This window comes from Lampetra planeri, chromosome 43, assembly GCF_965212315.1.
Source record: "Lampetra planeri chromosome 43, kcLamPlan1.2.h2, whole genome shotgun sequence".
Lineage (NCBI taxonomy): Eukaryota > Metazoa > Chordata > Hyperoartia > Petromyzontiformes > Petromyzontidae > Lampetra > Lampetra planeri.
The window spans coordinates 6898588-6914119 of NC_136149.1; the positions used below are offsets into that span (position 1 = coordinate 6898588).

The 15532-nt window shown below is 54.4% G+C and overlaps 1 protein-coding gene across 4 annotated transcripts in view; it reads right to left on the reverse strand.

The window, feature by feature from the left end:
* LOC144732665 (E3 SUMO-protein ligase RanBP2-like) overlaps positions 1-15532 on the reverse strand; it is a 41708-nt gene that overhangs the window by 8036 nt on the left and 18140 nt on the right. For 2 of the 4 annotated variants that reach the window (XM_078614212.1, XM_078614211.1), the window contains exons 19-29: positions 15372-15457; positions 10596-14936; positions 9827-10035; positions 8555-9360; positions 7217-7291; positions 3616-3816; positions 3415-3480; positions 2347-2459; positions 1671-1755; positions 1097-1174; positions 29-229 (exon numbers count right to left, since the gene is read on the reverse strand). In XM_078614212.1, coding sequence (XP_078470338.1) covers positions 29-229; positions 1097-1174; positions 1671-1755; positions 2347-2459; positions 3415-3480; positions 3616-3816; positions 7217-7291; positions 8555-9360; positions 9827-10035; positions 10596-14936; positions 15372-15457 — 6261 coding nt within the window. The remainder of the gene's footprint in view (positions 1-28; positions 230-1096; positions 1175-1670; positions 1756-2346; positions 2460-3414; positions 3481-3615; positions 3817-7216; positions 7292-8554; positions 9361-9826; positions 10036-10595; positions 14937-15371; positions 15458-15532) is intronic. The other 2 variants (XM_078614213.1, XM_078614215.1) reach the window with 2 other exon arrangements.

A 15532-nucleotide genomic window follows, 5' to 3' on the forward strand; every position in this document is an offset into this window, starting at 1 on the left:
ACTCGTGCGCGCTGGCCGTTGCCCCTACCCTCTCCAGAGTCGCTGGTGTATCCGGGCAGGTTCTTGAAGCAGAAGAAGGTGGCTGGGAGCTGCAGGTTCTGCGCCAGGACTCGCTGCTCCTCCGTGGGGCTCAGCTGACCGGCAAAGACGACCTCCTCATCCGCAACCGCCGACGTGCGGGGGCGGCTCTCCTGCACCAGCGAAGCAGCATCCCCCTTCACGTCCGCTGCTGGAGAGCGTCGGCAAGCAGCGGCACAAACAACAGGTCACAATGTGCCCCTCCTGGCACGGCGTCAGAGCCAGCTAGAGCCGGCAACCTGGGGGGGGGGCAAGAGCTACAGGAGCTGGGTCACGGTACAATCCTGCAAGACGCATCCCTCCACCTGCCGCAAGGCTGCAAGCCGTTTGCACCACTGTGGGCACACGCATGCACCACTGCCGTCGTGGTGAATATTTTGTTCCAAATCCTGCAGTGAGCCTGAATGGAGTTTACTTTTCCACATGCTGGCCACAGGAATTGAACAATAATACAAGTTTTTTGGGTTGTAACCCAAAAAAACCCTGTATAATGGATCATATTGGTCATGAAAGCCTACGTGTTAAACTAAATTTGGTGAAAAGGACTGAAAAGATAATTCATTTTAAAAAGTTTTGCTTTCTCGGTTAAACAGTGGGCGGCGGGTGCGGGCAGTGCTAACATTTGTGGCCTCACAGCAACATGTGCCTGGGTTTTATTCCTGACTCGGATGCCCTTTTGCTTATGTTTCATCCTTTACGCAGGAGGGACCACGCTTTTTCCACACGCTGCTAGGAAATGTTCACATTACAATCTCCCCCTGTTCTGCATGGGTTTCCTCCAGCTTCTCTAGTTTCGAAGCAGAACTATAAACACACAAGTTAAGTGGTATTGGCAAAATTCCCCAATCCTGAAAAAATACCTGCAAATCACTCAACTCGGATTACACACAGCAACATTGTCCCCTACTGTATGAACTGGGAAGGACCCTCTTGAATAAGAGTTTTGAGGCTAAAAGTGAGGCTTTCCTATGTAATCACAATGACTAATGACAATAAATCACGCAATAGCTAGCAGTACCGGCGGGAGGGGTGGGGAGGAGGCCAGGCCGTGAAGCCTGCACGGTCATCTTCACATCCACGGGTGCCCCCACAGCAGCTAATGGGAAACAAATCCAGGGTCAGCAATTGCACCATCGTCTCCTGCAGCAGCGGCCTCACTACTGTGGCCAAAGTAAATACGTTGCCCAAAGGTGGGGGGGGGGGGGGGGTAGATCGCCTTGACACACTGGAATCGACTCCGCAAGTCCTTGAAGAGACCAACCAAGAAGCAGATGGTGGGAGGCTGTCAGAGTAGGTCGAAGAGTCTATATGCGAGTCTATAGGTCCCTATGTGACTCTGTACGTCCCTGAGTATCAAAGAGCAGATTGTGGAGGATTGTGTCAGATGTTGGAGGTGGATGCGTGTCGTTTCAGGATCTGGTGGAGGGTAGGCAGCATTGGCAGCGAGGTGCGGTGGTGGCTTCAACGGCTTGGGCCGTGACGATGGAGTTTTAATCCCAAGTACTGAGGCCTCTCCCAGTCTACCTCCCAACTCAAATAAGCGTCCCGCCGAGGGGGAGATGGTGGTGGTCGGGAGCAACGTGGCCACGTACCCCGGTGAGGCGGCGTGGCTGAGCGTGCGCCGGGGTCGGCTTCCGCTGGAGTCGAGGCTTCAGGGCGGCTCGCCGATTCCGCCTCCTGCGCACAGCACCGCCACATCGCACGATGTCACATGCAAAAGAAAAAGATGCAGCGCTATACCCATATAAACTGCAGGGTGGACGGAGAAAGTGAGGGGGGGGGGATTTGATGAACCTAGCCCAGTGGTTGAACTGCGGCGCCGGGAGATAGAGGCGAACTGGCAACCATTGGATTGCAAGTCCAGTGCGCTGCTAACCGTTACACCACTGTGGCAGCTCCCTGATGCCACGTGTACCATATGCAATTCACTTCTTACAAAATTCACGCGAGCGCTCGCATTGTGCCGCCTGTGCTCAAACGCTAATTGCATATTTTACCACATCTCACGGACACAAACTCTAGCTCAGATGGCCATCCGTTCACCTGCTCTTGGGACAGAAAAAAAAATTGGTGAGGATTGTGGGTAGCAGGCTGGGGGAAGTGAGGTGGCAGGTGCGGGCACGTAGCGCCCCGCCTCAATTCTCTCTCTTTCTGCACCACGTTCTGTGCCCCGACTGGGATTGCTGAGAGTAATGAATTGCAACCGGTGGACAGCGGCATCGACGATGACAAAATCAGCTTCCTTGCAAGACGGCGTCGCCTCCTCACCTGTGCCGGCCGCTGCTCTTGCTCGGGAACGTTGGCGGCTGCCTCGACAACGACAACGCCGTGGCCACCACAGGTGGTGCCGCGTGGAGCCTCCACACGTGGCCTCCTGTGCTCTGTGAGAGATGCCGCCGCCGCCGCACCATCCCAGCGAATTCAGAAATTAGAGCGGCGCAAACATGACAGCTGCAACTCACCGCCCATTGCCACGCGTACCAGGGTCTGACCCCTACGTGACTTTACCGAAAGAACCAAAGAGTATGAAACTATAAACTATTTTTATTTTACCAGGTAAAACCCACTGAGCTATGTTGCTTTTTCAGAAGCCACCTGGCCACAAATGATCACTCATTGAAGTGGCATATCACGTGTAAATTCATAGTAGCGATCAAGGAGAGAAAATGCGAACTCCAAGTATACAGGCGCCAGGGTCGTGATCGAACTAATGACCTCCAGTATACCAGGCGAGGTAGTTAGCATCTCGCCACCGTGGCTCCCACCCCCGGCAACAGGACCTGCCTCACTGGATATCCATCGTCTACAAATGCAACAACTTTTATTTCACTCCCAACAATAACTCTGCTCTCTTTGGTCTCAAAATCATCAAAATGTGACTGCTCCTATCACAAAATCCTGAACAGGTGCCCTCTCGCTCACGCAGCTGCGTCACTTGGAACGATCTCCCATGCACATGCAAAACGCGCCACCAGTATCATCTGGTTCATCTCTCTAGTTTAGCCTCGACGCACAGTACATCTGCAACCGCTACAGTCCACTCGGCAAGAACCCGCGGTGCGCACCATTTCACTCTGTGTACTTGTTCATGCATTTTACCATGTGGTTTTCACCGCATGAAGCGCTCGCCTCATAAGTTTTAGATTTAATATGCGTACACGCGTCATCACGCGCTTGTTACGTTTGTGCCAATCAGCAACCTGGACTCAATTTCAAACGAAATGTTCAACCTGTAGCGATTTTCCATTTAAAAATGCTGAACTTTTGTAAAATAAACCACCGTGCACACGGAGGAAGTTACAGCTCCTCGGGAGGACATGACAGGTGCTCGCTTACCAGAGTCCATCTCCAGGTAGAGCTTCCCCTTCAGGTTCCTGACGGCAGTGGCGAAATCCTCATCTTCTGCAACGCACAAACCACCTCGTTACGAGCCGGCATCATCGCCACCCACATAAAGCGGCAGCACCGCCCCCACCATTGGCGGCAGTAAGATTATTGTTATAACGTGTGCGAGGTGCGCACGCGCGGTGCATGTACCCTCGTCGGAGTCACTGGTGTAGCCGGGCTCGTTTTTGTAGCAGAAGAACGTCGCGGGCAGCAGCAGCAACTCCGCCAAGACTCTCTGCTCCTCCTTGGGGCTGAGCTCCCACACCACCTCCACCTCGCCTCCCTCATCCTCATCCTCCTCTTCCACCTTGGGTTGCCGAGTTTGCTCTTCCTCACCGCTGCTTGTCGTGGCTACAAGGGAGACAAACGTTAAGAACCCAGCGCGTCCCAGACAATGGGCGCCGGGCGTTGAATTGCGTGGTCCACCGCAATATTGTGGCTGAAGCTACCCGGATTCGGTGTCGTCCATGAGCCAGACAACAATGCCCACAAGTTGAATGGGGAAGCAGTTTTACAATTTAAACAGATTTCATGAATTATATCCCTGGGTCGTGCATTCGACATTGGGACATAAGCAGATATCATGGGTATTTAAAAAGCCAACGTCCAATATTCCGGCTCAAGAGCACGCAAGGCAAGCATCCCAACCCACGCCCCTACTCTCCCTGATGTGTGCCAACTCGCCCAACTCCGCTACTCACCCATGCACCACGCAGCCCACCTCATTCCCACCAACTTATTTACCCAGGTGAGAACCCAGTGACATTCATCGTGTGCGTTTGCAAGGTAAGCCTACCTAAACAGGTGCCGACATTAAAAAACAGGATCAGTTTTATAAGCAATTTTAAAGTTTGCCAATTCTAGCCGGTGTCGGAATGCAAGTGATGAGATACACATGGGAACAGTGCCGCATGTGCATCTGGGTCCATTAACTCGGACCTCGGTTGTTAGTTACATAAAGATATACATTTCAAGTTGCATCGCTCTACAGGTGTGGTCATGGAAGAGCTTCTCTCCTCTATGGATACCCCCTCACTCATAGCACTACAAATAGTACGCAATATACTAAACCACTGCAAACGTAGGAAGGGCAAAACTAAACACTCTCCCAAAGCCCACTTGTGGCTAGTAGACCGCAACACTGGCATACAACTGCTGAAGATAGAAGAGTTCTCCTCGGTCTCATTGCTGGTTTTGACACTGCTAATCAATCCATCCTCCCCATCGGCTACGCCTTGAGACATTACTGGAAGGCGCCTTACAAATAAATGTTAATTATTACGTAGGCCTGTCGGGCACTTCTCCTGCCGGGTTCTGCTCTCGTCATAGATGGAAGGTCCAATAGATATAACTGCTCGACCCGAGCTCTAAGTGTTCTGATGCTTGCATTGTCTTTGTGCTGGTCGCCTTTTGGCGTTCTCTGGTCTGACACTGGTGAGACTAGGCCATAAAGAAGGCAGTCTCTGGTGTAGGCCAATCCGTTTCAAAGACTATGCATATATTATCAGAGCATGTTTGTTCGCATGTTCACAAGTATGTGTGGTTAATGCAGACTTGATCCCTTACAAAAGGTTTATATTTGGTGTTTGAACATCTTAACACCTGTTTAATTGCCAACAAGTATAACCCGTAAAAACAAAGTTTTTCACTATAAATCCTTTATATGCGTGGTGGCTAGAGTCCTCTCGTCCTCTGGCTTGAGATGGCTGCCACCTATGGGTCAGATGATTGCATGGCAGCATTAAGCAATTGGTAATTAAATATAATATTTTTGTCCTAAAAAGTGTAAAATTTAGGAATTTTTTTTCACGAACATTAATTGTCACGCACAACGAGTCTGTGTGGAAAATGTCAGCTCGATTGGATCACGGGAAGTGGGTTAAAAAACGACCTAAAGATTTGCACGGTCCTAAGCAAGCATGCAAGTGAACTTAATATAAAGGATTTAAAAAGGGTAAAACCTATTCTTGTTTTTTCATCATTCTGCACTTCCGTTTGCATACAGGGGCCGTGCTGCCTCGACATCCCCTGTGCTGTGCCATGTCTCATACCTATGAAGTCTTAAACATTAAACACATCTCCCTATTTCCAGTGGTTCCCCTACCCCCCATGATACACATGTCCTCCTCTTGTTTATGGCATCTTCAGATACAGCGGTCTTTAGATGCTACATAACATCCACATTTAATACTTTGCTGCCTTCAGCTACGCGATGTACAACACACACACATTCTATGTACACACCAAATTGGAGTTAAAATTTCTGCAAATTCACACATTCAAGATATAACCTCATTGTATCTGCGCTGCACATCCCGCACGCTAGTTCGCTACAGCCGCTGTCCCGGGGAATGCTCAATTGTACGCCACAATTTCCAAAAAGCATCTCGTTTATTTTCTGAAGCGATGCAATCACCACAAGTTGTACAGACTCTCAGAAACAGGTTACATGGCCACTGACCCACTGACTATGCAGGCCTAGACAAAATTGTGATTTCGCCCCCCCCCCAACCCCCCGAGTTAATAATCCGGAGCGGCGACTCCAACCAGCGCGCGGAGGGCGCAAGCGGACATCGCTCGCGGCCCGTGTGCGAGGGGGCAGTCGCTCGCACCGCAAACGCAGCCCTCATGAAAGCGCGCACGCTGCTGGTTCACAAACACTTCTTGCCGAGTTAAACATGGCGGGAGGCAGCGGCGGATGTGGGGAGGGGGTTAGGTGCTGTGCGCTTCACGCTTCGTCCTGCGGCGGCGGCGGTGTTAGTGTGTCGCACACACAAAACGCCCACGTTTTCTCTCAGCCGGAGCGGCCGGTGCAGCCTGTGCAGCCGGTGCAGCGTCTCTCAGGCTCGGCCCCTTCGCCAGCACTCCCCGTTGCCGGCACCGAACGACGGTCGCCGCGCTACCGTGGTGTGACCCCTGGCGGCTGGACGGAGGCGTGGAGCCATGGCAGGAAAAATCACCGGTGCCTCACTTCCACGGCCAGTGGCAGCTGTGCGCCAGCTCAATTTGGGCTCGGTTCTCACAGCTTGACATGGCCGAACCGATCCCGGACACGGGGAACTCAGAACCAGTCACAATGTCACAGAGTCAACGGGGAAGCGAGATGCACCTGCACTGCAATTGACCCTGCCAAGTTGAACTCTGGCCATTTTAGTGGTTAGATACACAGCAAACATTTGGTTTTCAGTTAAAAGTATAACCAATATCTATAGTAAACACTGTTAAAAATAATTGAGTTAAAATCATTCCCTGGGCATCCAACATTTGGTCGTGGAAGTCGAGGGAAAGGGGAGTGGGGGCTGAGCCCATTAAGCCTCATGGCTCACGGGTGGTTTGGGGGCTCATAGGCCCGAGTCCTGGTGCCGTCCCTGGGCTGACACGGCCCGACAGGCATGGCCCAACTAACAAAACGGAAGCCTCCTCTTGCACCTCTACCCTGTTGACCCCCGGATTGCCGTGGCATTAAACTATGAGAGATGTGAACTTCAAGGGTGACGCAAACGTGAGGATTTTACAAATCGGACACGTGTGAAAAACCAAAGCCAAAAATCCCAAAAATTATAGAGGGCATGCAATCATGCGTCTGGCGGGAAGGAGGGCAGCTGTTAGCGCAGAAACTGCAGTGAAATTTTAGTTCCTCGCAGAGAAAGGGGGCCAGAGGCCGTAGGTTAAACCAGCAGGCAAGCCGCGTGGTGGTGGCACACGTTGCTGTTAGAGGGCACGCCATGCAGTGTGGGCGCAACCACTCTACCTGCAGCGCTAGCCAGGGGAAACGGCGTGGTCCAGAAGGCCGCAGGATTAGCTTTGAAAAGGCTAAAGTCAACACCTACACATGGAGAAGGGGAGTTGCGGCCAACCGTCAGTGTGCGTGTGAAAAAACAAAAACAAGGAGGTTTGTGTGGCATGAGAGGGCAGAGCCCTTCAGGTGAACGACACTGCACCCCCTCAAATTTGTTCATGGCCCAAACATCTGGAATTTCATTGCTTAAAAAAAAAAATCGCTAAAAACGTGTCCTTGGTTACTCTCCGATATCAAATTAAAATTTGATGCAAAACTGTCCATTGTTTATAATTTCACTTTCAATTGCATTGGACTCGTATATCCTTATTTGTTTACATATTAGTTTAAAAGTAATCCTGTAACTGTTTAATGTTCCTGTAACTTAATTGTAATTTTATAATGGTCATCCTACATGGGAGTTTTTCTATTTAACATCGATTTACATTTTTTTTATAATCTAAATGTCACTGCACTTCATTCTATTTATTTGGCTTCTGATTTTTGGCCACCCAGGCGACTCTTGCAAAGGAAACTCATCCTGGTCTCTTGAGTTCTCACTTGGTTAAACAAAATAAACTTGAACCCCGACCATACACCTGGGGTTCCACTCTGCAGGAGTCTACCGCCCCAAGCAACCAAGGCTCAGGGAGGCGCACGGCTGTGGGAGTCTCTGGATGCGAGGTCGGAGGAGAGGTGCCGAGTAGGATGCGCACCTCACGACATTCGACCACTGGATGATGAAAACATGCCCGAGTGAAACGCTCCCCTGCGCCAGTATGGCAGGGTGAGCACAACGAGCGTGAATTCGCTCTCATTGCCCCACACACAAGGCTAAGCTTGTAAACGCGAGTAAACACTGTCCATGTAAACACCGCACTTGTAAACAGCACCCATGTAAACAGCACCTAGAAAACAGCATCCCTGTAAACAAAACAGCAGTTTATCGTTGCCTGAAATTTTCACGCTGCCTTTTGCATAATTTATGTTTGTATGCATAGACATCAAATGGCTGTAAACAATCAAAATGTATAGGTCGCCCAATTACGCAAGCTGAGGTAAAATGATAGGCACGTGCCTATACTTTCCCCAGGTGACAATGAAAACTACAAACACTTGCTTTACACATATGTCCAAGTCTCCTGCTAACAAAGTAGCAGCCGCATACTCCAACGACGCACGGCGGACCAGCGGGGGCTCCGACACGGCGTCACGGCTTGACGCGGCGCATGACGCGAACGAGCACGAAGCACGCAAGCGCGAACACCCAGTGCATTTCAACGAGCATTCCGAAATCCGCGAGCCAGTTACCTTGCTGCGGGAGGTGAAACGCAAAGCAGCTGCCACTGCCGGTCGCGGTGGTCGGGGAGGCCCCTCGGAGGCCTTTGCTGACAATCTTGGTGGCCAGCGAGGACTGAGCGCCATCGCTCCCCGCATCGCTACCGTCGCCGCCGCCGGGAGGTGCGAAGGAAAACGGTGAAGCCGTGAAGTCAAAACTTGAAGCTGCGGTCGGCTCCTTCGACGAACGCTGAGGCTCGAAGCTGAAAGTCGCCTTACCTGCAGAATTCAGGAAACTGAAAGGCGAACTACCAGGTGCGTCGTTGGCCATGCCAGAGGAGCCAAAAGTGAATTTCGTGGCCAGAGTAGGCCCTGGTTTATTGGTGCTGAAGTCAAACCCAGCGACGGGTTTTCCTGCGTCACCACCGGCTGGCTTGTCGGACGTAAACAGGCTCTGCAGCGCTTCCAAGCCGAACGAGAACTTGGCGGGAGAGATCACCGACTTGGCCGGGCTGGGCGTCGACTCCGAGCCGCCGCCCATTTCCGGGCGGGGTGGCGACGACGGCTCATCGACCTCGGTGATGGCGTCCCCCTCGTTGTCCTCGGCGGGCCCTGTTCCCTTGGCGGGTTCCGCCGACTCGGAGACGGAGAGCACGCGCGTGGGGGTCGGCGGCGCAAACTGGACCGGCGGGACAAGCTGCCTCGTCTCCTGTGCCTCCTGTATGTCCAGCACCGCCTGGCGGAACACCACGGCCGTCTCCAGCTGCTTGAATCTCAGCGCCAGGTGCTCCATCCGCGGCTCGCCGTCCGACGAGTCCAGGGCGTTCCACACCCACGCCCTGCAGAACGCGCACCCGCACGAGTACTCACAACGGAACTACCTACACGACAAAGACCCCCCTCACCACACTACCGCCCGTATTGCCCGAACAGACTGTTGGGGCAATTGATGTTAGCGAGGGCCTATGAAGGCTGGCATGGCGCACGAGGGGGGTAAATGGCCAGCACCACACCCAGCCGCCTGGGGGTTGTGCTGGCGATGTTATCCAGAACACACCAGGTACTAATTTGAGGCCAAGTCCATCTAGGGGAGGCCCAGGACCGGTTCAATTAATTGTGATTGGTGCTGGTCGCCGGGTTAGTAGCACAGCGCTCCAGACGGCCATATTACTGCTACCCCATAACCACCACTGCACACACCACTACACACGCTGGTGAGAGCTTGTGGGAACAATGTGTGGATGAGGCGTGGGCGGCGACAGCCGTGCGGACGAGGTGCAGATGACGACAAGTCAGCGGCCGTACCTGTCGGAGCCGCGCATGGGCTCGAGTCGCGTGTCGGCCGTGAGCCAGTGGTTGGCGCAGATCTTGAGCACCTGCTCGCGCCGCATGAGCAGCCGCCCGCGACCGTCCTCCAGCCGCTGCAGCAGCTTCACATCGCCCACCCCACGCTCCTTCCACTGCGCCGCCTCGCGGTCGTAGCGGTACAACTTGGCCCGGTGGACAAAGACCTCCTGGGGAGGCGGCACCGACGGTCGAACGTTAGAGATCGGGCGGCCGAGACCAGTCCCAAGTAGCTCCGAGCGACGATGACGACCAATGCAAAGCGAAGCCAACGCGACCGTTCTTACATACGGATTTGTTATCACTTCTCAAAAATTAATTCCGACCGCGTTGTCGGCATCGCGTGGTCACGAGTTGAAATATGCAGCCGAATTTCAGAGAAGTGCAACTCGTTTGTGTTGAGAGCAGCCTATGGAAGTGTATGTCACAGAGCTACCACTGACCCTCTTAAAGTTGACCCCTGGTCCACAAACAGTAGGAGGTGGCACTTTTTCACCCACTCTACACGTCAGAGTAATAATATATAACACACGAGTAAAACCGACATACACATTTTTTTGGCCCAATTAACTTCTGCAGAACCATATTTAACGATGGATCTGTTTGCGCGCAGTCATTGGTGACCGGATTGAGACCAGCGCCTCGTTTAATCGTTAGCGGTGCCGGCTCGGCAGCACGAGAGCCACACAAGAGCCACACGAGAATTAAAGAAGGTCCTGTGTGCCCCCACCTGCTCCTCCTCCTCTCCCGTGCGCACGTCTATCAGCGCGGGCAAGGGCACGATGGGCTCGAAGTGCAGGTTATCCTCTTCCTTGCTCTCCTCCTCCTCTTCCTCGTTCTCCTCGTTGGTGGAGTTCCGGTGCTGGTGCCCCCCCGGCGACTTGCCGGGGCTCACGATGGGCTGGAAGCTGAAGTTGAAGCCGGCGGCCGTCTCCCCGAAGCGGAAGGGCAGCTTGTCCGACGACGCGGCGTGGTCGGGTTTGTCGGGCGCTTGCGGCGGTGGCGGCGATCGGAGCAGGGAGGTGCCCGCAGAGGTGTCGCAAGTGGATGCTCCCTCGCGCAGGTCATAGTCGTCCCACTCGAGCGTGGGGACAACGCACTCCGACAGCGAGCCCGGCCGCAGGGCCGCCAGCGTGCCCCCGGTCGGGGTGGACGTCACCACAGCGTGGCCGTCGCTTGCCGCCTGCTTGGATTTGTTGTCCAAGGCGGAGAACTGCTCCTTGAAGCCCTTGAGCTCAAACTTCATCTTCTCCGCTTTCTGGATCAGTTCCGCGGCCTTGCCCGTCTGCAGAAGCTTGTGCGGTGTCTGCAGAGGCATGTCCAACAGGCCCCGCTGACACTCCTCGAACTTCGCCTTGAACTCGACGCCGACGTCAGGAGTCTTGAACTTTACGGCGAGCTGCTCGACCTTGGGCTCCCCCTCCGAGAAATCGTTGGCCACCCACACCCAAGCGCGGTCGGAGCCCTTCATGGGATTGAGGCTCATGGAAGTGGTGATGCAGTGGTTGGCACACACCTTCAGCACCTGCTCGCGTCGCATCAGTATGCGAGTTCTGCCCGTCTGCTTGTTCCGCAGGATTTTAATGTCTCCAACGCCCCTCTCTTTCCACTGAGACACGGCCGTGTCGAAGCGAAACAGCTTGGCTCGCTGAGAGTAGCACACTTCCTCCTCCTCCTCTCCTGTGACGAGGTCCACCTTGTCGGGCATTTGCACCACGGGCTCAAAATGAATCTCGTCGTCTTCCTCCGTCTTGTACATTTCGTTAGAGTCCTCCTGTCCTGACGTATCGGCATCGGCAGTCACGCCAAACAGCGCCTTCCCGATGCTGGGAAAGTTGGAAAAACTCGACTGGTTCTTTCCAAACTCCAGGGGCTGGGCCGTTGCCAGATCAGCAAAAGAAGTGCCGGAAAAGCCCTGGAATCCGTCCGCGCTCATCGGCTTAAAATCTGAAAGAATGGCACCAGAGAAGCCTTGCCCTCCGACAGGACCACTTGAGTTGGGAACCTCCGCTCTCTCGTGATCTTCTGCAAGAATCTTGAGCAGGAGCGATGCGGACCCTGGTTGGCAAGGCCCTTTCCTCTCTTTCCCCTCCTGCGTGGCAAATTTAAAAGCGCTCGCCTGGCCAGCCGCAGGAGCCAACGAACCAAAGCTGAAGCCAGATTCATCAGTCTTGGCAGTCAAGGTGCCGAACGTGAAACCAGACATTGACGATCCAAACCCGGAGCTGGGTTGTCCGAACCCGGTTAAAGGTGCTGGAGGTTTCTCTGTTGGTTGAGTGCCTGGTTTTCTCGTCTGGCAGGCAGCGCACGCGGCAAGCTCAGGCTTGTTACGAACTGCGCAAGTGTCACAGTCCCACTCGCCCTCTTTCTTGGAAAACTGAGAACCAAATCCTGTCAGGTTCCTGACGGCAGGGGCTTGGCTGCTCTCTGCCACACGTGGAAAACTTGTGGTGGCGTCCGGTTTTCTCGTCTGGCAGGCAGCGCACGCGGCAAGCTCAGGCTTGTTACGAACTGCACAAGTGTCACAGTCCCACTCGCCCTCTTTCTTGGAAAACTGCGAACCAAATCCTGTCAGGTTCCTGACGGCAGGGGCTTGGCTGCTCTCTGCCACACGTGGAATACTTGTGGTGGCGTCCGGTTTTCTCGTCTGGCAGGCAGCGCACGCGGCAAGGTGAGGCTTGTTACGAACTGCGCAAGTATCACAGTCCCACTCGCCCTCTTTCTTGGAAAACTGCGAACCAAATCCTGTTAGGTTCCTGACGGCAGGGGCTTGGCTGCTCTCTGCCACACGTGGAATGCTTGTGGTGGCGTCCGGTTTTCTCGTCTGACAGGCAGCGCACGCGGCAAGCTCAGGTTTGTTACGAACTGCGCATGTTTCACAGTCCCACTCGCCCTCTTTCTTGGAAAACTGGGAACCAAATCCCAGCAGCTTCGGGAAAGCAGGAGCTTGGTGGCAGCTCTCCACCGAAGAGGGAGTGGTTGCGGAGGCCTGGGTAAAACTAAATGACCCTGGCTGAATGGTCTTGGCCGTGCTGCTGGCAGCGCTGTTTCCAGTTGCGATACCAAAGCTGAATCCGGTGGCTGCGTCAGAGCCCATCCCAAAAGCAAAGCTGGTCGCTGCTTGCATAAAGCCGGAACCTTGCTTGTCGCTCTCTGTCGGTAAACCAAATTGAAAAGCCGTCACCCCGGTGAGCGACGGGAGGCCTTCGGTGAACGTATTGCTCTCTGGAGGGGCTCCGGGATTGGGGGTCTGACAGGCAACACACGACGTGGCGCTGCTGTCATTCCGAACGACGCAGATCTCACAATCCCACTGTCCTTCTTTCTTTGCGAACTGTGCACCGAACCCCTTGCCGGAAACCGCAGGCGACGCCACGGCAGGTGTTTTGTTATCTTGAGTGGACTTGAAAGGCAGGCTTGATGAAGCAAATCGAAAATCGGGAGCAGAGCCAAGTGCCAAAGACCCAGGACACTCGACAGCGTTTCTTGCGGAGATAGTGCTGAATTTGAAGTCGGGAAAGGAGGCGCTGCTCCCAGAGCCAGAAGGTGCAAACGCTGCAGGCGTCTGCCCCGGCCTGTCCCCTCCTCCAGGCTTTGCGCTGAGGCAGGCGATGCACGCATCAGCATCGGGCTTGTTCCTCACCACGCACACCGAACAGTCCCACTCGCCCTCCTTTTTCTCAAACTTCGCGCCGAACCCCACCGGGATCATCTTGAAGACAGGAGCTTGACTTCCGGCTCGAGCCGATTTAGAATAGATTTGTTTAGAAGGGCCTTTCACGAGAGCCAGAGGTTTATCGCCTTCGTCACCATCACTCACAACATTTTTCAGCAGCTGCTGTGCCTCCTCAAATTTGGTTTTAAAAACGACCGCCTCCTCCGCCGTTTTAAACTTGATCGCGAGCTGCTCGTGCCTTGGTACTTCGTCGGCAAAATCGAGTGCGTGCCAAACCCAGGACTTGTCGGAGCCGGCGTTGCGGTTCAGGGTCATCTCGGTCGTGATGTAGTGGTTCGCACAGATCTTCAGGACCTGCTCGCGCCGCATCAGCACCCGCAGCTTCCCTGACACAAGGTGACAGAGAATCTTAAAATTGCCAACTCCGCGCTCTTTCCACTCTTTGCTGTCGGCGTCGAATCGGAATAGTTTTGCGCGGTTGCAGTACAGCTCCTCCTCGTCCTCTTCTCCCGTTTTCACTTCCACCTTGTCCGGCAGCGGAACAACGGGCTCAAAGTGTGGCCCATCTTCCTCCCCAAGGACGCTGTCCACCTCACCGTCGCTGCCATCATCCCCCCTTGCGGGAGTGGACTGCTGGAAGAGCGGCCTTCCCCGGTCCTTGAAGGTAAAGGTGTTTGTTGTGCTGCCCGTGGTCTGGCCAAACCCGACTTCCTTGTCCAAACTCTGTGCAGCGAGGTCGGCGAAAGACATCCCAGACAGCGCTTTCACATCGAAGTACGGAGCGGTGGCCTGAGACAAACTCGGAGGGGGCCCGGCCTGGGAGGACGAGGGAGGAAAGGGCTTGCCGTGTGACGAGGCGTTTTGTGGCAGTTGTTCCATCTTGATGGGCGTACCCGTGGTCAGCGAACCAGCCGGACCCTGCCTTCCCACCGGCGAAGAGAACGTATAATCGCCGTCATCCGACCGGAAATTGTTGCTGAACTGGAATGCGGGCTGCTGCTGCTGCATCAACTGCCCGGGCGGCTGGCCCTGCAGACTGGGGCTCGCCACAGCTCTGGGTGCGTCCGGCACGCGGTTGGCCGGGGGCATGGTGAAAAATCCTGGCTCGGGCAGCGCCGGGTTGCTGGTGGCTGGGGGCTCGTAGAACTGATTGCCGTAGGGGGACAGCACGCTGCTGGACACCGCCGAGTCGTAGCCGTAAGCAGAGCCGTGCGGGTAGCCAGAGCCACTGAACACGTCCTGGGGGTAGATGCGTGGGGCCGAGGAGGGTGCGGGGGGCGTGCTCGCAGGGGGCTGCTGGTACGAGTAGACGTGCGGGGGGGGCTGTGGCTGCTGCTGCGGTGGCTGCTGTTGCTGCGGTGTGAGGCGCGGGATCCCGCTGTACATGTTGGGGTGCTGCCAGGGAAACAAACACAGGGACAATGAGACAATTACGATGCACCTGCCGAGCACTTAAAATTACAAACCCGACATGAAGCACCTCCCCCCCACCCCCCCCAGGTTTCAATTTAGCCAGGAAACAATCTCCTGCAATGAACTGCATCAGACTGCATGGCAGACGTAGCTAGCTCCACCTCCACTGATGAACAATTAAAAGAATATCCCAGAGCGCAGAATGCAGTCACCAGTCTCAATGCACGGACCACACAGCTATGCCACTGTCCGCTTCCATCTTTCTCTGGCAGCAAGCAGCATTTGAGATATTCACCACAAGGCTTCTCCTGAAACCGTCCACTGGCTTACTCACCAACCTCAACACGAACACACAGATGCTGCCAATCAACTCTGACACCACACGAAATAAGTTGAAGAAAAAAAGCTGGTGGGTACCTTGGCAGGAGTGGTGGTACGTAGCAGGTACTGTGTGTTGTAGCCGGGAGACTGGTTGTAAAAAGCCGACGTTCCTCCTGTCGACACTGGGGAGAGACACGCAAGCAGGCGTGCGTGTGAACGGGGGGAGTGGTAGCGTAGCGCTGCGGGACGAACCCGGC